Raw genomic sequence first — 25,074 nt, forward strand, 5'->3', positions numbered from 1 at the left:
TGGTGGTGGTGGTGCTGCTGGCAGTAAAAGTTGTCATGATGGTGGTGACGGTGATGGTGGTGGTGATGGTGATGGTGATGGTGGTGGTGGTGCTGCTGGCAGTAAAAGTTGTCATGATGGTGGTGACGGTGATGGTGGTGGTGATGGTGATGGTGATGGTGGTGGTGGTGCTGCTGGCAGTAAAAGTTGTCATGATGGTGGTGACGGTGATGGTGGTGGTGATGGTGATGGTGATGGTGGTGCTGCTGGCAGTAAAAGTTGTCATGATGGTGGTGACGGTGATGGTGGTGGTGATGGGGTTGGTGATGATGATGGTGGTGGTTTAAGTAGTGGTAGTAGTGGTACATTTTTTTTCAGCTATCTTGAAAACATCTGAACCACTCGTACACTTGTGTACAGCTCATACACTCCTCTCCATATACTTTCTGCAACTTTGCATAGGGCTCTGAGTAGGTATCGGTGCCATGACAACTTTCTCTGTCATGGTCAATGCAACAATCACACACTACACACCTTCCTTCCAAGCACTGCTGTAAACAGTGGAAATGAGCTAAAACGTTAAAACTTGAACACTAAAACTAAAACATTAAAATTAGAATGCATGCACGGGAGAGTTCAAGGTCAATCTTTGCCGAGCGGCTTCGTTCTGCATGCTTTAGCTTCGTTACTATGGCAACAGTCCGGTTACTTATTGATCAGACCTCATATAATATGTATATAGGAAATTGTACCATTTGTTGAATGAGTTACTGTTCTGTATACATACTTCATTATACATACTGCTTTCCAAGAAATATTTCATAAAATTATCTATTCATTAAATCCTGTGGGTGTGGTAAACCTTGGTACAGATGTTGAGGTTTTGGTTTTTAAAACTATAGATAGCAACAGGATAATAAAAGGCTATATTTCTATAAATATTGTCAGATTCCATCATTTAAATTTTAAATCATTCTCTGCTCCTGAAATTAATAAGGATGGGACAGTCATATTTGAGTTTCATTTTTGTGCTCTCTCTCACACACACACACACACACACACACACACACACACATACACATCCATCCCTATATCTATAACAACATGAAATTCTATCTGTCTGTTTGTCCGGGATCCCTGTATCTGAGTCTACATTTGCTCTACATAGACATTTTTTTTTTTTAATATTTATGCACCCTTTTAAAGCCTAGCCAGGCTCATGGGCCCGGTTTCCTGGTTTCTATGGCGTATGTGCCCCCCCCCCCCAGCTGGACGGGACGCCAGTCCATCGCAGCTTTACTCAAGAAACAGTGATAAAAAGTTGGGGTGAAAGAGTACAACAGGGGTCACCCCACCCCCCTTGCCGGAGCCTTGTGGAGCTTTAGGTGTTTTCGCTCAATAAACACACACACAACACCCGGTCTGGGAATCGAAACCACGATCCTCCAACCGCAAGTCCTCTGCCCTAACCACTGGGCCATTGCACCTCCACCTACATAGACATATACCTTTTTAGAATCAGGATGATCCTGGGATTGAAAATTTGCTCTTCATTTGGTTCTTGAACATCCAGCATTGGAATCAGGTCTGGATGAGGATTTGTTATATGCTAACAGGTGAAAATTCAAACTTTAAAAGAACTCCAAAAATTTATGAACTTACAGGTTTTACCTTTAATCTGAATTTAAAGTAAGACCATATTGGTAGGGTACCAATAAATGCTTTGTTATTATTGTTCATTTTAGTTTTGGACTGCAGGTCTAATTAGACCCCTGCAAGAGCTAACTTAAAAGTCCACACAGAGTGTAGCTTTTAAGCTACTATATATATGTGTGTGTATGTATAGTATCTTATCTTGTATATTAATGTCACACACAATATGTGTATAGGAAATTCTACAACCTGAGGTGTAGGTTGTTCTTCTATATACATACATGATTTCATTATACATACTGTTTTCATAAAGTTATCTGTTCTGTAATTCTGTAAATCCAGTGGTTGTGTGAGTGTCTGCATAATGACCGGCTAACTCGGTTTCATTTGACCCAGACAGGACATGTCCCTATCATCAGTTATTCAAAGTCGGAGTAAATGGGATTTTAAAAGAAATTTAAACAACTTCTGGGTAAGAGTGTTTAGGCCTCCATTGTCATTTCAGGTCATGTTGGTGTTTTAACTTAGAGACATTAGCTGTTTCATTACTTACTCCGCGTGGCACAAATTAGTTGGTATTCTTGTAGAGTGTAACATTTCAATGACATCTGTTATTTTATTGTGCGCTCAACATAGAGCATACATAGTGTTTGTTAGTATGTTCTTCCTAGTTCCAACTACTTCACAGAATGTACTTGGTCTATTATATCCTAGCATCAACAATAGAGAGGCTGTGTTGTTCCCAGAAGTACTAAAGGGTTTATTCTTCTCTGCATTGTCTCTTTATCTAAGGCACAGGTTCTCAACCAGGGTCCATATAAGATTTCATTGTTAAAATTTATGTGTAATAAATTGATACTGCTTGCACTGGCTATGTGGTAAGAAGCTTGCTTCTTACTCACATGGTTCTAGGTTCAGACCCACTGCATGCGCAAGTATCTTCTACTATAGCCTTGGGCCAACCAAAGCCTTGTGAGTGGATTTGGGGGCACAGTAACTGAAAGAAACCTGTCTGGGGTTGGTCAGATTGGAGCAATATCGAGAATAACCAGCCGAAATTGCAAGGATAATCTGGATCTCGACTGAAGAAAGAAAACTCCGAACGACCAGTTCGTGTTTTCTTTGTATTGTCTATCTGGATGTTTTGTCCCTTTCTTGTATCACCTAACTGTCTGGATGTTTTGCGTTCTTGTCCCATCTGTATTATTTATATATTTATTTATATATATATATATATATATATATATATACCGGCGTATGTACACCTTGTCTCTTATATATATATATATATATATATATATATATATATTGTTGTACTTGGGGATGGTCATATTGCCAGTTTAGCCAATAAAAACACACACACTGTATATTTGGTGTTAATTTGCTTCAGCTTTATATTACATTAATCTTAATCTTATTTCGGCCAGAGTTCTTTCGTCACACTTCTGTGACCTCATCAGTGGTCCTTTGTTTCCTTCCTTCTTATGTGTGTCTCACCTTGCTAACTATCAGCCATTTTGTATTTTGTATTCCTATTGTATGTGTCTACGCATGCGTGTCCTTCAATGTGTCTGTGTCTTTTGTAAGTGCATGTGTGTATGGGGAGTGTCTGTATCACCTATATTCTCTGTTAATACGTGTTCGTTTGTATTTGTTTTTATTTATTTATTTGTTCATGTGTGTGTGTGTTTTGTTTTGTTTTCTTTGTGTTTAATTAAATTTTGTTAACGTATGTAGTATTTAATTCCATTTGTTTATCTATGTATTGTATTATACTTTGTTCATATTATTATTGGTTTATGGGTAACATGTTGTCACATGCTGTGGTTTGTGGTTTGTTAGTGGTGTGTGTTAGTGTTCCATTCTAGTTTCCTATTCAGGCTAGGTTTCTCTTCTATTATGTGTGTAGCTTCAGTAATTTGTCTAAGTGCTGCATCACTGCTATGTGTAGATAAGATTTTAATTTCTATGTTGTTGATTGAGCCTCTATGTTCTTGCTCAGCGTGCTGGTACAGAACTGATGAGTTCTTCCCTTCCTTAAGTTCCCTCCAATGTTCGTTTGCCCGCTCCCCTATGCTCCTTGCTGTTTCGCCTACATATGTCATTGTCTTATTTCTGCATCGTCCCTCTGTAATTTTATACTATAGACCACATTTCTGGTTTTGCAGTTCGTTTGTGGGCTAAATCTACATACGATACAGTTCCTATCAATGCAGGGGGTTCTACTGAAAGGGTATGTTCTACTGATAAGGGATTTAATAGGGTTGCCTGGCCTTTCAACAACCTTAATTCTTAGCTTAAGTTTGTCTAGGGCCCTTCTAAAGCGGTACGCCAGTTCGCCTCTAGGGGTGGTGTCGACGAACATGACGCTCTGGTACTTGTGGCTATCGTACCATGAGCTTGCCTTCCCTATTTTCTTCTTAGTCCTTTCTATGGTGTTCCATGATTTGCTCCTATAGAGTGGGCAAATCCCATTCCTATCGTTGCGTTTGATTGTTTCAAACTTCTTCATAGCTCCTTTGTATACCCTGATCCTTTCTTTATGGCTGTAACCTGAGAACTGCATGAGGTGGACGAAATGTTGTATATGTCTCTTTAATTCTGTAGGGTCGCACATGCAGGAGACATTTCGCATTACTCTGACGAGGTCTGCCATCAATATGTTGAATTTGGCATTGTCCGCAATAGCCGAGTTCCGGTGGATCAGGTATTTGGAGGCCATAGGTTTTGTATAGTGTGAATGGAGGATTCTGGTTTTATTGTTCTTAGTTTCTAGCCAGAGTTCAGTATCTAATACAGGTAATCTATGGTTAGGGTGTTTAGTAGGGTAGTCTATCGTAACTTTAAGACTCTGGTGGATGGAGTTAGCTATTTGCTGGATGCTCTCCATAGTCATAGTTTCTATTTCTATTTCAGGGGTACTCTCTTGTGGGGGTGTCTTTACCACTAAGTTGATATCATCGACATATCGAGAGTACACATTCACGAGTATGGAGTTCTGTGTCAGACGTTCCTTAAGCCTTCTGTCCCACCATACCATGAAGGGATTGGCCACATCACTGGCGATACTAACACTGATGGCTGCCCCCTCGTCCTGGGCGTATAATTTGTTGTTAAATTTAAAGGTGTGGCCTTTTAGGGTGACCTTTATACTAGCTCCTAGTGCATGTGCGATCATTTTCTTTACCTGGTGGATGTTAGTGGGGGTCCGTATGGCTCTGGTCCATCCACTCCATCTCTCTATAGGGGTCTTCCTAGCCATAGAGGTAATTGTGGGTGGTCTACCTCTTAGACGTCTACTAGGGCAGAAATCTCTAAGGTCATATATACAAACATACATACATACATACATACACACACATATGTACCTACATACACACACACACACACACACACACACACACACACACACACACACACACACACACACACATACCTACATACATACATTTGTGTGTGTGTGCTTCCTCACTGTTCATGTAGCAAATTTTATTTGCAAAGCTGTAGAAAACCCAATATCATTTATTCATGGCACAAAAGGTTTTTTTTTTATTTTTATTATTTAGATCTCTAGCTGAAAATAGAAGTTATTTATCTTCCTGTTTGAATATGTAGTTCAGTGTACAATACAGCACAGTACATTAGGAGTGCTGCAGTGTAAGAGTGGATAAAGTTGATGTCCTGCTATGGGCGATGACCAGCGTAAGGAAAGGCTCGATGGCTAAATGGATAAGGTATCGGGTAATTTATTCAAAGTTTATGTGTTCAAAATCTACTGTTGCTTATAATTGTTTCTGAGCTTTTTTTTTTTGCCTTCTTTTTTTTTTTTTTCGTGATTACTGGTTATATTAACTTTCAAAATGTTTTTACTCTATCTACTAAAATCTCTACAAACATCTGACACTGGTTAAATTTTAATTATCTAAAAATCCGTCAAATCACAACCTACAGATGACTCCTATGATATTAAGATTTTTTTTTGATGAGGAATACATGACACCAAATGAATGCAAAATTTCGGCCTACTCGTCCGAGAATGACAGGATAATATCATTAACTAGATTCCAATTCTCAATAACAATATCTCTCAAATTATCGTTTACAAATGACTATAACTCACTTCAAAGCTTGAATCATTGACTTACCTCATTCTTACAAAGAGGAAAATTATCTTATCCATGGTCGATAGCCTTCATATTTAGATTTGCTATGCCCAGTTTTATTTATAAATTGTATTTAACTGTTTGATTACAAATTCAGCTCTGCAATTTTTTTTTTTTTTCCTCACTGCATTTATCCATTATATTATTTAATTTCGTTGTGAGGCAACAAGCTGGCAGAATCATTAGCATTGCCAGACAAATGCTTAGCAGCATTTCATCCATCTTTACATTCTGAGTTCAAATTCCGTTGAGGCCAACTTTACTCTTCATTGTCTCCAGGTCAATAAAATAAGTACCAGTTGATGTGATCAACTAGACCCCTTCCCTCAAATTTCAAGTCTTGTGCCTATTATAGTATGGTTTATTTAACTTCTTTGCATTAAATATCTTGATTTTCTTTTCTTTTTCTAGGAAGCCAGCTATGAGAAGCTAAGGAATGAAGCCTTTGTTGATGAAGAGTTTGAATCTTTCTGTAAAACTGTCACTGAGTAAGTAACATTTTATTTCCCTTTTCGTATTGAGAGACTATCTGACACCCTTTATCTTATACTCTTTGGCTATGCACTGTAACTAATTAATTAGTCTATGCTAGTCAGTTCCTAGTTTGTCCACTCTGTTTATATAATTCATTAACAGTTAAACTACATACACACACACACGCTCCAGTGTCATCATCATCATCATCATTGTTTAACGTCCACTTTCCATGCTAGCATGGGTTGGACGATTTGACTGAGGACTAGTGAACCAGATGGCTACACCAGGCTCCAATTTGATTTGGCAGAGTTTCTACAGCTGGATGCCCTTCCTAATGCCAACCAATGATCTCACTCGAATGTCTTTACACATGCCACCGGCACAATGTATGCATATATATATGAGGGGGTACCCAAAAGAAACCGGAATTTTGCAATATTATTTTATTCACTTAGTTTTACATGTTTAAATGTGTTTACACTTTTATCGCCTTCAAAGTATTCTCCATTTGAAGCAATGCATCAGTCCAAACATGTTTTCCATTGTTTAAAGCAGTGCTGGGACTCTTGCAAAGTGATGCCTTTGAACGCCTCCATTGGTTTTTTTTTTTTCCCCACCTCTCCCATATCTGCAAATTCCACAGCACCAGCTTGCGTCACCAGTGATGACCTTTGAAAAAAGGTCCAGATCAAAATTTCCAACTGTTCTTTCAGTTCATGACACGAATTTAGCCATGACTGCTTTTGATCTTCCACGAGCTGCAAATCCCAAATTTTATTTAATTTGCTTTGCGGGAAGGACTGTTTCAACGAAGTCGCGTATTGTCCTTGCCTTCGAAACGCAGAATCGATGAAACAGGGACAACTGATGAAGGGGTATACTCTTTATGTTGCATGTCTCATTTCTCTGTTTGTTTTTTTAGTTGTTCAAAAAAAAGTTTGATTTCTATGGTCTCGTGTTTATGTTTTCGTTTCTCATTGTGTTTAACGTTTTTTTTTTATGTCCTGTACCCATATATGTATGTATGTATATTTCTAGATGTAGGTATGTACATATATGTATGGATATATGCATATATTTATATATTATTTATAATTTTGATCTTTACTGGTGACAATCACAAGCTACCACATAATCAAAACATTCTACTCTCTTATCCACGCTCTAATAAGATACTTCACAAGTTTCACAAATGGTCTTCACAAAAATTACGCATGCCTCCGCACCGTATATAAATGATTAAATGTGATAATATCTAATTGTATTTAGTTTTGTCGAAATTACATTGTCAGACACTGGTTGTTTCAGTTTGTGACAAAACATAAGATATATGAAACATGAGCACATAATTGTATAAACAGTTATCCATATATCAAAGCTGGCCAAAATGCAGCTTGTGAGTTACTTAGTGAAGTTCCCAACATTACATTGGATTTTTGTACTTATATTCCTAACATATCTTTAACCCATTAGCGCTTAAACTGGCCATGTCTGGCCCGAATATTCTACCTGTTTTATAGTCAAACTGACCAGAACTAACCTCTTACACCTGACTGATAATATCATCCTAAAAATAAGCAATCATGTTATCAAAAGCTTGAAGCTACAAGCTAATGCATGATTAATTCAAAATAATGTGAATGAATAAGCATTAGCATCCAGTCCACACTCTAAAGTGGTTGGCATTTTAGAAGGGCATCCAGCTGTAAAAACCATGCCAAAACTGACCTCGCCTGTGTTGGTGACACGTAAAAAGCACTCAGTCCACTCTGCGGGGTGGTTGGTGTTAGGAAGGGCATCTAGTCGTAAAAACCATGCCAAAACAGCCTAGACAGCTCCTGTCAAACCATCCAGCACATGCCAGCATGGAAAGCAGACATTAAATGATGATGAGAGTAATCTGAATGCTAAAGAGTCACGATCCTCGCAGACAGAATTTAAAATGATAAATACCAAAACATGAAGATTCATTTTGAGCCTTCAGCAAGCAGAGGTTTTTATGAATCTAATTTAATGGACTAAAGTGGGTAGTGGTATATTTCAATTGAAATATGCCTTTCAATTGAGCAAACTCAAAATTGCCATGCAAACTCCCCAGCACTTTTAACATAGGCGTGCAAATTTTTAGGTCAATCCGACCACATGTACTAACACTTTTGCCTGCACAACTACTTGTGAGACAACGTCTGCCCTTTTCACAAGTATATAGTAGATATATATATATATATATATATATATATATAAAATTTACTAATGAGGGTAGAAATTGATATTAATCAATTAAAACCAGCGGCCTAGCATATTTAAAAAAATCCAAAGATTAAAATTATATTACATACAAAATTAAGAGGAATGACCACCAAAAGTGGACTCCTATATGCTAGAAATAGATGCCAAATCACATTTCGTGGTTAGGTGATTTGGCATCTATTTCTAGCATATAGGAGTCCACTTTTGGTGGTCATTCCTCTTAATTTTGTATATATATATGACTGGCCTTCGTGCCAGTGGCACGTAAAAGCACCCACTACACTCTCTGAGTGGTTGGCGTTAGGAAGGGCATCCAGCTGTAGAAACTCTGCCAAATCAGATTGGAGCCTGGTGTAGCCATCTGGTTCACCAGTCCTTAGTCAAATCGTCCAACCCATGCTAGCATGGAAAGCGGACGTTAAATGATGATGATGATGATGATGATATATGTATGTATGTATTTCAGCTCACTGTGGAATTAAGCCCATAGCATCTTCTCAGTTGCTTCAGATATGTATCAAGCTGACTAGGGTTTCGTAAGAATTTTCTCCCTACCCCTCCTTCTCCTCCTCCTCCTCCTCCTCCATCTCCCCCTCCTCCTCCTAAATTACCTGTTAAGCATGTGAAGAAACATGATGCTCTACAGTGAGTAAGATATGAGTGAAAGATCTGCAGCTAAAAAAGAATTGTTGCATCAGGTGTTCTGGTTATGCTATCATCTGAATTCTGGTGGGAAGGCCAGATGTAAGTGGGGTGGAGGTGGGGGCAACTGTACTGATACAAACGTCTGTTATTTAATAAAACTGAGCAAGGTGCAGGAGTGGCTGTGAGGTAAGTAGCTTGCTTACCAACCACATGGTTCCGGGTTCAGTCCCACTGCGTGGCACCTTGAGCAAGTGTCTTCTACTATAGCCTCGGGTCGACCAAAGCCTTGTGAGTGGATTTGGTAGACGGAAACTGAAAGAAGCCCGTGTGTGTATATATATATATATATATATATATATATATATATATATATATATTTATTTATTGCCCAAAAGGGGCTAAACATCGAGGGACAAACAAGGACAGACAAAGGGACTGAGTTGATTACATCAACCCCAGTGCATAACTGCTATTTTATTTATCAACCCCAAAAAGGATGAAAGGCAAAGTCGACCTCGGCGGAATTTGAACTCAGAACGTAACGGCAGACAAAATACCGCTAAGCATTTTATCCGGCACACTAACATTTCTGCCAGCTCGCCGCCAGCCCATCGTATATATATATATATATATATATATATATATATATATATATGTGTGTGTGTGTGTGTGTGCGTCCAACATCGCTTGACAACTGATGCTGGTGTGTTTACGTCCCCCGTAAATTAGCGGTTCAGCAAAAGAGACCGATAGAATAAGTACTAGGCTTACAAAGAATAAGTCCTGGGGTCGATTTGCTCAACTAAAGGCAGTGCTCCAGCATGGCCGCAGTCTAAATGACTGAAACAAGTAAAAGAGTAAAGTAAAAGTGGAAGAGTAAAGGAAAAGTGGATTGTGAGTTGTAATGAAAGGTGTTGTGAAGCAGACCAAGAAAATAATGTGTAGGAGCAGTTGTAAAGCTGTCCAACTTGTTTTAGCCTAGAGAAATAATATGTTCAGGAAATCTGACTGGTGATAGTGTGAATGAGACCATATCATGCACAGGTTATGTTTTGGGCCAGTGATTCTCAACCATGTTTTGCCTGTGAACTCCTTTGGTTCCTTATTTTACTCATGCGGACTCTCATAATCATTTCAATGTTTAAAAAATTCCTTATTATATTTTTAGAATTAAATGTTATTAGGAATTGTTTAAAAAAAAATTGTGAAAATATTTTGTGTATTGTATAACTGATTTATTGCACATAAATTTTTTACAACAAAATCTTATTTGGACCCCCAAGGGTCACGTGGGGCCCCTGTTGAGAACCACTGTTGTAGGCAGTGGTGCTAATGGTAGTAGTAGTAATAGTAGCAGCAGCGGAGGCTGCAGCAATGTGTGTGTAGATTTCTGTTTGTTTCCCCACCACCTCTGCTTGACTCCAGCATTGGTCTGTTTACATCCCCTTAACTTAACAGTTTGGCAAAACAGACCAATAGAATAGGTACCAAAATAAAATTTTAAAAACTGGTTATAATTTGTTTATTTAACTAAACCCTTCAAGGCAGTACCACAGCATGGGTATAGTCTTTTGACCGAAATAAGTAAAATATAAAAGATATATTTTAAATTCTAGACACTTTATTCATTCATCTAATTGATTATATTAACATAATTACCTGTTTCAATCATGAAATCTTGCTTTATAATCTCCTGAAAAGTTTGTACAATGTTTGTATTTGATTTCAGATTGAAGCACAAATATAAATCTGTGGATCATGTCACCAACCTCGGCTTCATCGTTAGTCCTATATGCAACTTCAGTAATGAAGCCAAGTCAATTAAAGTGGTTATACACACAAAGAAGCAAATGGAAGCCTTTGAATTTACCTGTGATAGTAAGTGATTCATTTTACAACAAATCTTGGCTGTGGGACAGGGCTCTGTTTTGTTTGCTGTTTTATTTCTTATTTTCTTGAACCCTTTTACTGCAAAAATAAGATATTTCCACTCAAAATTTAATTACCCCTTAACTGTGGAAAGTAGTTATTTTTTTATATATATATATATCCTTGTATGTTGTGTATGTTGGATATATAATATAACAATGCAGGTGGGAAAAAAAGTATATACACAACACACAACTGTTATTATTTCATGAGACTCATATTTCATGCAATTATACTGAATATTGTTTAATTACAAAGAAATGTAATTTTCTTGCATTTTTACAATATTTCATAATAACCCTCAAAACCATGTCAAAGATAAAATGGTTGTGTGAAGTTTGTGATGAACCACCAGTGGTACATGTGGTAGTTAACCTCATTACTCGAATAACCATGAAATTTAATTTCACAGTTAAAGGGTTAAATCCACACCCACTCTCCTTTTTTTGGCATTGTTCCATTTTTACTGACCTTATGAGTTTGTATTCCATTTTTATTGACATCATATGAAGGTTACTGTGTTTTACTGAATAAACGGCTCCCAATAAATCAAAAGAAGTTAATAAGTCAGACAATAAAATCTGATAAATCAAATGTACTATATAAATAGCAAATGGATAGCTTCTCAGCATTACACAGACTATGCTTGTGGATCTATTTTGTGTTACTTACATATTTAAGCCCTTCACTTGCTATGGATCATAGGCCATTAATGATTTTCTTTTTCCACTGTTCTCATTTCTGTATTATCTTTGCTTCAGTTTGATCCCCACTTTTTCAGCTCTGTCTTTAGTCTCCCACTTCCAGATATGTTTAGGGGATCCTTTCTCCTGCCCCCCTTGTGAGTTCCAGGTCAGGTTTCTCTGAGTGAAGGCCTTCCTCTCCCAGATTTTGATGGCTTTGAATCGTCATCAATGCTGCTGTAACATTGTTTGTTTTTTTCTAGTTTGGGATATTAGCCCCATGCAAACCCATCTTTACCTCGAGGAAGAGGTGGTCCATGTTAGTCTGGCCTCTGTCCTTTGATGACTTGTCCAGTCTGGGAAGCTCTACCAGGAACTTGGAGTCTGCTGGCATAGCTTCCAGGGTCATTGAGATACATAAACCAGCATACTGCAGCAAGGGTTGGATTTTGTGGTGGTTCTTTAATGCTTACAGCATCTAAGTTTTCCAAACAGTCGCCAATCTAAGTACTAACTGGGCTCAACCTTGCTTAACTTCAATGATCAGATGAAAACTAATAAGCTTTAAGCTTATATAAAAATACCATTGTTATTATTTACAGAATTGTAAAATATGGCACCGTATAACAAAACCATTCACACCGAAAGCATGTGTGTACTTTTGTGTCTGTGTTTGTCCCCTCACCACTGCTTCACAACTGATGTTGGTGTGTTTACGTCCCCGCAACTTAGCTGTTCAGCGAAAGAGACTGATAGACTAGGTACTAGGCTTAGACAAAATTAAGTCCTGGGGTATTTTTTCTTCTCTTACTCTTGTTTTTGCACACACCTACAAAATGACTTTCTAAAATGAAATTCCATTATGCAGCTGAGGAGTACATTTTCATTGTACATTTTATGTAGTGTTCTCACTACATGAATAAATGAAGTTTGTACGAAACGTACGTACTGCTATAACCTATTGAATTTTTGTTGCTTTTCTTCAAATTTGATTCACCAAATCTCTTGATTTTGTTTTTGGTTTTTACCCTACCAAATTCTGGTGCCTCAAACATTTTAAGTACCACATTTAATCTATTGATTAAATCTATATTATTATATATATATATATATATATATATATATATATATATATATTGTAATCATTTCTTTATTCATTAACTTAGAGATCAGATATTGGTATGAATGTAAACTGTATGCATGTGTGTATGAGCGTGTCTTCTTTCCTACTCTAGGCACAAGGGCCTGAAATTTTGGGGGAGGGAGCCAGTCAATTAAATCAACCCCAGTATGCAACGGTGGAATTTGAACTCAGACCATAAAGACAGATGAAATACCGCTAAGCATTTCGTCCAGTGTGCTAACGTTTCTGCCAGCTTGCCAAGTATATTGTGTCTGCTACTGGCATGTCTGTCAAATGCTTGTTCCAGTTGAAAGCAATTGTAGTAGTTTCAATAAAAAGTGAGAAATTTTTTACACCTGTTGCCTGAGATTACTTTAATAGCCTCTAATTCCCTCGATTCACACTCACACCACCATAGACATTATCTGGAACAATTACAAAATGCTTTATTCTGATTGGATTGCACTTTACAAAGCTTAGTCACTTCCTGGTGTGTGTGTGTGTGTGTGTGTGTGTGTGTGTGTGCAGCTGTATGAGTATGTATATACATCCATACATATGTGTTTGTGTATGTATATAATTATGCATATGTATATATACATATAAATATATATGTATTTATATATATATATATATATACATATAAATATATATGTATTTATTTATATATATATATATATATATATATATATATATATATATATATATATATGCATATATACAGGGTGCGATAGGTAAATTGTTGCCACTTCATGTTTTTAATTTCAAGCATATGCATTGTTTGTTTTTGATTTTGTCATCTACACAGTATAGTAGGGTCAGTTGGGCACTGTCTGTGAGAAAAACAGCACCATAACGGAATTCACTCTGCCGGAGATTTGGAAACGACATGCTGTACTGCTTGGCATTTGTGCTGGAAGCTCCAATACGAACATTTCAGAGTGTTTGGGTGTCAATCTGAGGACATGTACTCTCATGTGCTGTCAGATCTAGGCGTTAGTTTCCTTGTCTCAATGTGATGCCAACCATGATTCGTTCCATTTTCCATTGGACTACAATGAGAGCATTCATGATTGTAGCATTAAGAGTCCATGTTCCACTGCCATAAATCATCATTGGCAGGTTGTACTCATTGAAAAAAATTTTTTTTTTAATTTTCATGGAAGCCTTAGGACTTCTCATGAGGTCTTCCACCTTCCCAAAGAGCACGCAATTAAGCGCCATTTTCCCTTAATTTCTGGGAGACGACTTCCATCTTTCATCACCATCTTTCCCAGACAAATGTAGCTCTTCCATAACCTTGCCATTTACAGTGACAGGTGTGGGCATAGCATACCTGTTGAACATAAAAGATATTGTAAACGAAAGATATTTCACCCATTCAGTATAAAATACCTTGATTAGACTAGTAACAGATTGGAATAAGTGCTGAGGATCAAGTATGATTGACTGGAAGTCTCTGAATGTACCCCAGAATGGTTGCAATCAAATGACTGAAGCCAGTAAATGAACAAAAAATAGATTATAGAACATTATAGTACTCCCATTAAATAGTTGTAGAATGCTTAACCTCACCCTTCTCTTGGTGAAAAACAGCAAGCACATGGCATGAGAAAAATTTAGATATTCAAAACATAAACAATAAGCTTTTATTTTTTTATTCTAACATTTTCACTTAAGTGATGAAAACTTCCTGAGATAGATATCTGCATTGGAACACTTTGTATGACATTCATCTTAACGGAAGCGGCATGCTATTCCAAATGTTAGTTTATTCTTGGCATTAGTTACTATTGTAGTTTTACGATAATATGCCTGATCATCTTTACAGTCTGCAGTTTGTAATTTACAATTTAATTCATCTCTAATAGTTTAAAATGTTTGTCAAAAGACTTGGTCTGATATTGTGTGTTGATAACTGAAACAATTACATCTTGGTAGAGGTAGTTTAGCCATTTAAGAACATGCAAGAATTTTAATATACATACATTCACTTCTCATTTGTTTCCTTAATATTACTGTGTGAAATGAAGTGTCAGAAAATGGAATATTTTTTGTGACCAGGTCATAGAAGTGCATTGGAACGTTTTGACCTCTTATAGCAGAAAGTACTTTTAAGAAATAAATGAAATGTGAATGCAACAGCTACGGTTGTTCTTAAATGGTCAGACCACCTTCTATGATGTAATTGTTATTTCAATTCTGCATATATCTCCAGAGGCAGTACCTGGACACATTGTTAGTGTTGTATCATGGGATCTTTGGGTATTTTGTGCCTTCCAACAAACATCTTCCTCAAGATGACCCGACCTAAGTTGATCGAACCTAGGCTTGTATTCAAATGGCAGTCTACTGACACCCCTGTTCCCGCTCCTTACAACAAAAGCAGCCTAGAATTCAAAGTAGAGGCCATCGTGTTGCACCATGTGAAGCCACCTTTCGACCAGTTCTTTGATTCCATGCTGATACCAGTTCTTGTCCTTCAAGATAAAGACCTCCTTCACAAAAGCTTCCACCCCCTCCAGTACCAACAGTGGTGGTGATTAAGAAGAATAGTATGAATGATGTACAATAAGAGGTGAACTTCCCGTTTTGATTGTGTGAAGATCAGTTGGAAGAGCCCATCCTTCACAAGGTTATTAAGTACAGTGAAATTTACAAGCAAGAAGGTCCATGATGTTTAGAAGAGCCATGAAAAGCTGTGATATTTATGGCATTTTCAAGGTCATTCATGAAATAAATACAGGAAATTGGCTTCAGCTAAGAAACACAAAACTACAATAGGCTTCTTCTAGTTTCCGTTTGCCAAATCCACTCTCAAGGCTTTGTTTGTAATAATTAGAGTATGTAAAATATGTGAAGGTACATGGCTTAGTGGCTCATCAGGTTGGGAGTTCGATTCCTAGTGGCACGCTGTGTGCTTGAGCAAGGCACTTTATTTCTATACACAGCTCGGCTACTTAATAGTGATCATCATCACCATCATGAATCATCATCATCACCATCATCACCATCGCCATCATCACCATCATTGTCATCGTCATCATCGTTCTTATATCCCCTTTTCCCATGCTTTCAAGTATCAGGCACTATTTCTTGGGATTTATTATTGAATTCCCCTCCTGATGCCATCGTATATTTTTAAGTAGGGTCTTTGTATGTTGAACCACCTGGCAGGATGTTTTGCTTATGGGGGGGACATAAATGAGCATCGTCATTGTCTGAATGATATTAATGTGAAGACCTTGCCGAGCGAAATACTTAACCGTATTTGGTTTGTCTTTACATTCTGAGTTCAAATTCCGCTGAAGTCGCCTTTGCTTTCCATCCTTTCGGGATCGATAAATTAAGTATCAGTTGCATACTGGGGTTGATCTAATCGACTCCCCCCCTCCCCCAAAATTTTGGGCCTTGTGCCTAGAGTAGAAAAGAATATCAATGTGCAGACTCACAGAAACAAACACCCGTGTGCACGCACGCACTCACACACGCACCAGCATTCTTTGCATATTTTGCTAAAGACTGACGAGTTGAATTAATAAAACTATGCAATGTTTCAACAGGCAATTATATAATCTTGGCAGTTAATTTGATAAAACATACACACATACTAAGGTTTTAGGTTAAACTCATGGGGTATATGGCAGTTAATTTGATAAAACACACACACACATACACACACGCACTAAGGCCTTAGGTTGGACTCGCAGGGTATATGGCAGTTAATTTGATAAAACGTACACACATACACACACACACTAAGGTTTTAGGTTAAATTCATGGGGTATATGCTAGTTAATTTGATAAAATGCACACACATACACACACACACTAAGGCTTTAGGTTAGACACATGGGGTACATGGCAGTTAATTTGGTAAAACGCACACATACACACACACACACATTAAGGCTTTAGGTTAGACTCATGGAGTATATGGCAGTTAATTTGATAAAACACACACACACATACAAAGGCTTTAGCTTAGACTCATTGGGGGTATATGTGCTCCAGCAGTCTCAGAAGGGTTCAAGATATCCCCATGAACCAGGTGGCAATGTTAAACCAGGCATATACCAAAGTAGGGAGTATTTTACATTATGTTTACCTTTTGACACCTAGATTAATGTATTGCACTCATTAACCTGATTCTTTTTTTTTTGTTTTTTGTTTTGCAGTAAATACTTTAGTGGAACATGTCATCTATCAAATCGTTTTCAATGAACGCTACTCCCTTAACAATCCAGTTACATCTGACTACATTCTCAAAGTCTTTGATCGTTCAGAATATCTTCTCAAGTAAGTTTTAAAATAAACCATTGTCACAATACTAACACAATTAACGTTAGTACATTTTGATAATGTCGTATTTATTTCACTCCCTTAGGAGCAGTGGTTTCGCAAAGTGGGCAGTACTGCTTCCTTCTTCTCCACTCCCTGGGGCGGGGTGGGGGAGGTTCAAGAGGCATTGAAGAAAAGTGGAGCAATAATGGGGTGACCAAAAGGGGGCAATGTATGTAAAAACAACAAAATAATGGGTTAATTAGGTTAAGTTTTATTTGTGAAATACAGTTGTTTTGAATTGGTTGCAGAAAGTAGTCTATGTTGGAGTGGGGGGAGCACTACGAATATGACTTGAGCATCAAGAGGGCAACAGCCCCCAGAAAGTTTGTGAAGCACTGCTATGGAGCATAAGCCATTAATGCCTTTTCTCCACTGTTCTCAACTCTGAGCCATCTTTTCTGCTGTACCACACCATATGTCTCCCTATCATCTATACTTCTGTAACTTTGCTTTTTGCTAGGTAAAGATGTTGACCCTATGCAAACATATTTCTATCTCTGGGAAAGAGGTGGTCGATATTAGTCTGGCTTCCATCCCTTGATCTGTCCAGGTTGGGAGGACCAACCAGGCACTTGAACTCTGCTGGCATAGCTCTCAGGGTCACTGAGACACACAGGCCACAACACTGCAACAAGGACTGGACCTTGTGAAGGGAAATGATGAGTCTGCTGCTTTAACCCTTTAGCCTTCAAACTGGCCACATTGGGCCAAAATATTCTACCTGTTTTAGGCTCTAATTGGTCTGATCTGGCCTATCACACCTGCCTACAATGTCATTCTAAAAATAAACAATCGCAGCATCAAAGTCCCAAGTGTGTTTTCTACTATAGCCATTGGCCAACCAGTGTACCAACGCCCTCTGAGTGAATTTGGTCGATGGAAACTCTATGTAAGCCCGTCTTATATGTCTGAGTATGGGTGTGTCTTTGCATTTGTCCCACCTCACTGCTTGATAACTGCTCTTGTTTTGTTTGCATCCTTGTAACTTAGCAGTTTGGCAAAAGAGACCAATAGAGTAAGTACCAGACTTAGAAAATAGGTACTGACTTCTAGACAAGGACACACACACTATAATAAAGTTAATGAATTGGCCTTTCAGTGTTAAATTTTTTTGTTTCTTACTACCATTTACTATTTACCATTTTCTCATGCCTGTAACTTTCGTGTTTTATTTGTATCTTTTGTCTCCTGCAGCAATTTGGAATTATCCCGATATGAGTATGTCCATGCATGTCTCAAAATGAACACAGAAATACGATTCCAACTAATGAGACTACAAGACATTCCTCGAAAACTCATACGAACAGTATGTAATTTCAATTCTTGCCACCCTCATATCTTAACACTTTTGTTACCATCTTTCTGTTAAGCTACTCTGCCTTTGTTTCAATTGGTTCTGATATTACAATAGTGTTAAGAAACTCTCAAGAGAGCCAAACAGCAGAAGATCTTCAGAGAAGAAAGCTCACCTCAAGCAAGTGTTTTAGCCCTTAATTTCTTAAACTCTAAGAGCGCCAGGCTACATCCAGGTCATGACCCCTGGGCGCCCTTCTGCTGATATTTTTAGCCTCTTGTATATTGGAGACTTGTGCATTTAAACTGGCCATATGTGGCCCAAATATGCCTCTTGTTTTTTAAGTTCCATCTGGCTAGGTCTAGCCTCTCACACCTACCCTACAATGTCATCCTAAAAATAAACAATAACATCGTTGAAATCTCAAAGCTATAAGACAAAACATGACTAAATTCAAAACAATATGAATAAATAAGCTTTACACTTGACAGAGTAATTTGAACACTTAAGGGTCAAACCACCTGGAGATATCTAGTTGTAACTCCTCTCAGCTATCACACTTATACATAAAGAAGAAATAACATTGGTTGTCATGGTAGCTGTGAAGCATCGTTTCTTTCTTACCAATTCATTATTGAAATTATTTTGACATTTTTTAGCCAGCCAGTGTTTGGAATATAAATTAACATGGAATGTTAATGGAAGGTTTTAATTTAAACCTGTCGATAATGGAATTTGTATCATAAAACTAGGAACAGTCGTAGACAAGTATCAAAAGGATCAGTCTTCTAGTGTTCCTGATATTTATGCGGAGGAGTGGCTGTGTGGTAAGTAGCTTGCTTACCAACCACATGGTTGTGGGTTCAGTCCCACTGCGTGGCACCTTGGGTAAGTGTCCTCTACTATAGCCTTGGGCTGACCAAAGCCTTGTGAGTGGATTTGGTAGACGGAAACTGAAAGAAGCTCGTCGTATATATATATATATATATATATATGTATGTGTGTGTATATGTTTGTGAGTCTGTGTTTGTCCCCCCCCCCCCCCCCCCCAACATCGCTTGACAACCGATGCTGGTGTGTTTACGTCCCCATCACTTAGCGGTTCGGCAAAAGAGACCGATAGAATAAGTACTAGGCTTACAAAGAATAAGTCCTGGGGTCTATTTGCTCGACTAAAGGTGGTGCTCCAGCATGGCCGCAGTCAAATGACTGAAACAAGTAAAAGAGTATATATATATATATATATATATATATATATATATATATATATATATATATAAAAAATAAAGCTCTTATATGTAAGCATGCAACAATGAAATTGCCTGATAAAAAGATCACACTGCTAATATGTAGAGAGCATAAAGGTTGTAGTTGAATGTTCTGTAAAGTACTGTAAGAGGCAAATACAACAATAACAGCTGTTGTCTGTTGCTTATTTTTGAAATTGCAATTTAGACTGGAATTTAAATCTTCCCACCACCAGCTGCATTCAATAATAAAACCCCCAAATCCAAAGAAAATATATAAACATATATGCAGACAGATGGAAACAGATATATGCACTCACACACTTATACACATCATCGTCATCCTCATTGTTGTTTTAACATCCATTTTTCCCTGCTTGCATGGGTCTGATGGAATTTATTGAAATAGATTTTCTCTTGTTCAATGCCCCTTCCTGTTGCTAATCCTCACCTATTTCCAAGAAAAATTTCCCATCAGTTCCATCATTCTCATTCACTAAATTTTGTACTTTTTGTAAGGTCTTTTGGTTTACTTCAATCTTCTTCCCTTTGACTGTAGAAAACCCTTGGAATTCCTCAACAGTTTCATCACTGTTAATCAGTACATTCTGTGCATTTTCTAAGCTCTTTTGGTTTACTTCAATCTTCTTCCCTTTAGCTGCAGAAAACCCTTAGAAATTCTCAACAATTCTTATAATCCTTGCTGTTTGGCAAAAGAGACTGATAGAACAAGTACCAGACTTACAAAGAATAAGTCCAGGGGTCGATTTCTTTGTCTAAAAGGTGGTGCTCTAGCATGGCCAAAGTCAAATGATTGAAACAAGTAGAAAAATAAAAGAATTACTACTGCTGCTCCCACAAATTAAGAAGTTGATTCCATGTAAAAGTGCCCAAGAAGTGTTATGTAAAAGTGCCTGTGCAGTGTCACATATAAGCAGCCAGTGCACTTTGTACAGTGGTTGGTATTAGGAAGGGCATCCAGCCATAGAGACCATGCCAACCCAGACTAGAGTCTGGTGCAGCCTTCCAGTTTGCCAGCCCTGGCCAAACCATCCAATGAATGAACAATAGATGTTAAATAATGATGATGATGATTGTAACTAATATCTTTTTTTACTTCTTTCAGGTAGATGATGATCGTCAATTACTTAACTACCCAAGATATTGCATTCAGGGTAGAAATAAAGGAGAATTAACCAGGTAAGCAATTACTGAAACATCATTTCCATCTGTATTGCTATAAGCTTTCTCTTTCCCCACTAAAATTCTAAATATTGATAGCTTGAACATTAATGTTCTGCCTAAATTATATTTATGTTATACCATATCCTGGCTGATGATATCCTACATTTTGGTTTTATGGCATATATAACAGGTGTGGCAAGAAGCTTGCTTCCCAACATGGTTCTGGGTTCAGTCCCACTGCGTGGCACCTTGGGCAAGTGTCTTCTGCTATAGCTTCGGGCTGACCAAAGCCTTGTGAGTGGATTTGGTAGACAGAAACTGAATGAAGCCCGTCGTATATATATGTATATGTTTGTTATTTCTTTATTGCCCACAAGGGGCTAAACCTGTGTGTGTATCTGTGTATGTTTTGTGTTTGTGTACCCTTGCCTTGTCTAGACATCTAGACATCATGTAATGGTTGTAAATGAGCATCACTGTCATACAAGCAAGGTGGTTGTTCGTTTTCAGTCTTCTGTGAAAAACCTGTCTGGTCATAGGGAAAATATTGCCTTACTAGGAAACAGGTGAGGGCTAGCAACAAGAAAAGCAACCATCCATAGAAAACCTGCTTCAACAACTTATATCTGACCCATGCAAGTATGGAAAAGTAGACATTAAACGATAATGATGTTGAAAGAATAAGAGTTAATATGACTGGACAGCTACATTCTGTTTACACTTTGGTCATATTTTATACAGTGGAGGTGCAATGGCCCAGTGGTTAGGGCAGCGAACTCGCGGTCATAGGATCACGGTTTCAATTCCCTGACCGGGCGTTGTGAGTGTTTATTGAGCGAAAACACCTAAAGCTCCACGAGGCTCCGGCAGGGGATGGTGGCGAACCCTGCTGTACTCTTTCACCACAACTTTCTCTCACTCTTACTTCCTGTTTCTGTTGTGCCTGTAATTCAAAGGGTCAGCCTTGTCACACTGTCACGCTGAATATCCCCGAGAACTACGTTAAGGGTACACGTGTCTGTGGAGTGCTCAGCCACTTGCACGTTAATTTCACGAGCAGGCTGTTCCATTGATCGGATCAACTGGAACCCTCGACGTCGTAAGCAACAGAGTGCCAACAGGCAGGCATATTTTATACAGCTTCACCAATCAAAATGGTTATATTCTTACTTCAGTGTTGAGAGGTTAACAATTGGAAAAGCCATCCAGCTGAAAAGCTGCTCTGATGAAACCCATCTCACCTGCACCAAAAATAAAATCTAAAAAAAAGAGGACATTAATAACAATGCCAATTATCTGACAGTGGGATTTTCTAGGAATTCTCCATTTTCAAGGAATTATCAATATAATAAATACTATTCTCCACTGTTCACAGTCCGCCTGCGTAATCGTTACCAGAGTCGCCTTCTACCACTTGTGCTGGTGGCATGTTAGAAAATCATTTGAGCGAGGTCGTTGCCAGTGCCGCTGGACTGGCACATAAAAGCACCCACTACACTCTTGGAGTGGTTTGCATTAGGAAGGGCATCCAGCTGTAGAAACTCTGCCAAATCAGATTGGAGCCTGGTGCAGCCATCTGGCTCACCAGTCCTCAGTCAAATCGTCCAACCCATGCTAGCATGGAAAGCAGACATTAAACGATGATGATGATAATAGAGTAGTATTTATTATATTTTAGATGGAAGATATCAACCTCAAGTTTTCAGCCTTTGGAATTTGTAGAAAGATACCATGTAATAAGATAGTATGAACAAAAAAACCCTTCAGACTTGGTCAATACTATACTTGAACCCTGTACTGTGATACCTGATAATCTCACCTTTTGAGATTTTAAATTAGATTTTCCATATAATCTAGTACTTTTTTTCTTTTCTTACACTATGCGTCATCATTGTCATTGTCTTAATGTCTGCTTTTCCATGCTTGCATGGGTTGCACAGAATTCGTGAAAGTGGATTTTTCTATGGCTAGATGTCCTGCCCCTTCCTGTCACTAACCCTCACTTGTTTGCAGGCAGGGTAACATTTGTTTGGGAATGGATGTGTTTTCATGGAAGATAGGAAATAAAGGACACTATTTGTAGGATGGTCACACTCATTAACTATCAAGCAGTGTCAAGATGTAGAGGCACAGACCCACATACACACACACACACACACACTCTCTCTCTCTTTCTCAAACACACACATGCATATGTGCATATGTATATATATATATATATATATATATATATAAATAAAATAATATGTGAGTATATGCATATATACGTACATGTATGTAGATACCTACATCTACATGTATATACAGATGCATATCTGGGTACAGGACGTTGCAACAAAACGTGGACAAAATGATAAACAGAGCACAGAAAATACACAGGCCACATAGAGAACATTTCCTTCATCAGCTGCCACCATTCTAAAACTAAGCGTTTCGAAGAGTTAAGGCAGATGGGTTTCTTTTAGGTTCTGTCTACCAAATTCACTCATAAGACTTTGGTCAGCCCAGAGTTATCGTGATAAAACATTGCCCGAGATGACACACAGTAGAACAGAACCCAAAACCATGTGGTTGTGAAACAAACCTCTTAACAACCCAGCCATGTCTGCAATTATTCCAAAGCTTTCAACAATATTCTGTTTTTTTTTTTTTTTTTGTAGTTATAGTTCTGGTGCTATATTCCATTAGAAAGTCTAAATGTTCTTTTATGCTATGTAACCACCAGCAACATCACTACTGCAAATACCAGAAATGTACTAATTAAAATAGTTTGAATAATTAAACAGATAATATATGATAGAATTCACTGCTTTGATGAAATATTGTGAAATGTATTTCCTTCTGAGAATTTTTCTCAAATTTATGTCTTTCTCTTTTGCTCATCAATTTTTTTCCAGTTATTCCCTCATCCCTCCCTCTTTGTGTGTGTGTCTGTGCATGCATGTGTGTGTGAGTGAAGAAACACTCATTTGAGTGTATTGTTTTGAAATGAGAACTCATTAGTACAAATTTTATTGGAATAACAGAAATGCTTTGCCCTTATCCTGTGAACAATTGTCACAAGGCATTTTAACTTCTCTAATTTTATTTTTAAGTGTGTGAGAGAGAGAAAGAGAGAGGAATAGAAAACAAGTGATCTCGTTGATATTTTAAAAATTTCATGCTCCCTATGCTATTTAGATAACTGCCACAAAAAAAAATGCCAATCAAATAATAATTACATAATTGTTAATTACAGTTACAAAATTATTTAGTGGAACGTGATGTAGAAGTCAATTCATCAGAAACATTTATGATATAAATATACACAGAATTCTAATATATATTTGATTGTGCAATTATTTTACAACTAAGTACCTAATACACTATTAAAAATGAACTTCAGTCTTACTTGCTTGGAATGTTACACAGCCAAACTGGCACATAATAGGAAAATACTATGAATTAAGGTTCCCCTGAAATGTGAATACAAGCAGAATAAAACAAGTTTCACATAAATCGGACCACTGGTTCATGAGATATGGGGGAGATTTTGGGGTATAAATACCCAAATCAGTGCATAGGAGAAAATACTCCAAAAATAACTTAACCTTTCGATTAGACACATTATGATGGGCAAAAGTCTTCGCGACTTTAACTTGCCAACGAAAAATACAAGTTGTTTTTTCACAGTAAATGTTTCAATTTTCACTTTTGTTAAACACAATATTTTAATCATTTAGAAATATTTTTAAATGAATGTGATTTCAAAAATGTAAGTTATTTGTACAGCAAGTATTTATATTTTAACTTTCTTTAAACAGACAGTAATTTAACCTTTTTAAAAATTATGTTCTAGTGAAAAATTTTTTTGGCATACAAAATTTTTTTTTGCATATTTAAAAAATATTTTCAAGTGAAAATGACTTTAAAAATACGGTAAATATTTCATAAAAGACCCGTTCATAACTTTAGTGTGAAATAGTTATTTTCCATAGGCTTTTTTTCGAGTGCATTCAACGTACCTCACCTCCAAAAACTTGGCTGCTATTTCTAGCACGCCCTGCTACCACGTAACAGCTATTTGCGATAAAGGACCCGAAATAGCTGTTCTTGGTAGCAG

At 37.6% G+C, this 25,074-nt stretch overlaps 1 protein-coding gene across 1 annotated transcript in view; it reads left to right on the top strand.

The window, feature by feature from the left end:
* The window catches only part of LOC106869736 (phosphatidylinositol 4-phosphate 3-kinase C2 domain-containing subunit alpha), a 173,789-nt gene that overhangs the window by 107,397 nt on the left and 41,318 nt on the right, over positions 1-25,074 (top strand). The window contains exons 4-8 of the mRNA XM_089354773.1: positions 6,207-6,283; positions 10,897-11,045; positions 17,081-17,201; positions 18,441-18,552; positions 20,914-20,987. Coding sequence (XP_089210899.1) covers positions 6,207-6,283; positions 10,897-11,045; positions 17,081-17,201; positions 18,441-18,552; positions 20,914-20,987 — 533 coding nt within the window. The remainder of the gene's footprint in view (positions 1-6,206; positions 6,284-10,896; positions 11,046-17,080; positions 17,202-18,440; positions 18,553-20,913; positions 20,988-25,074) is intronic.

This window comes from Octopus bimaculoides, chromosome 7 (genome assembly GCF_046866305.1).
Source record: "Octopus bimaculoides isolate indiv1 chromosome 7, ASM4686630v1, whole genome shotgun sequence".
In the NCBI taxonomy this organism is placed as follows: Eukaryota; Metazoa; Mollusca; class Cephalopoda; order Octopoda; family Octopodidae; genus Octopus; species Octopus bimaculoides.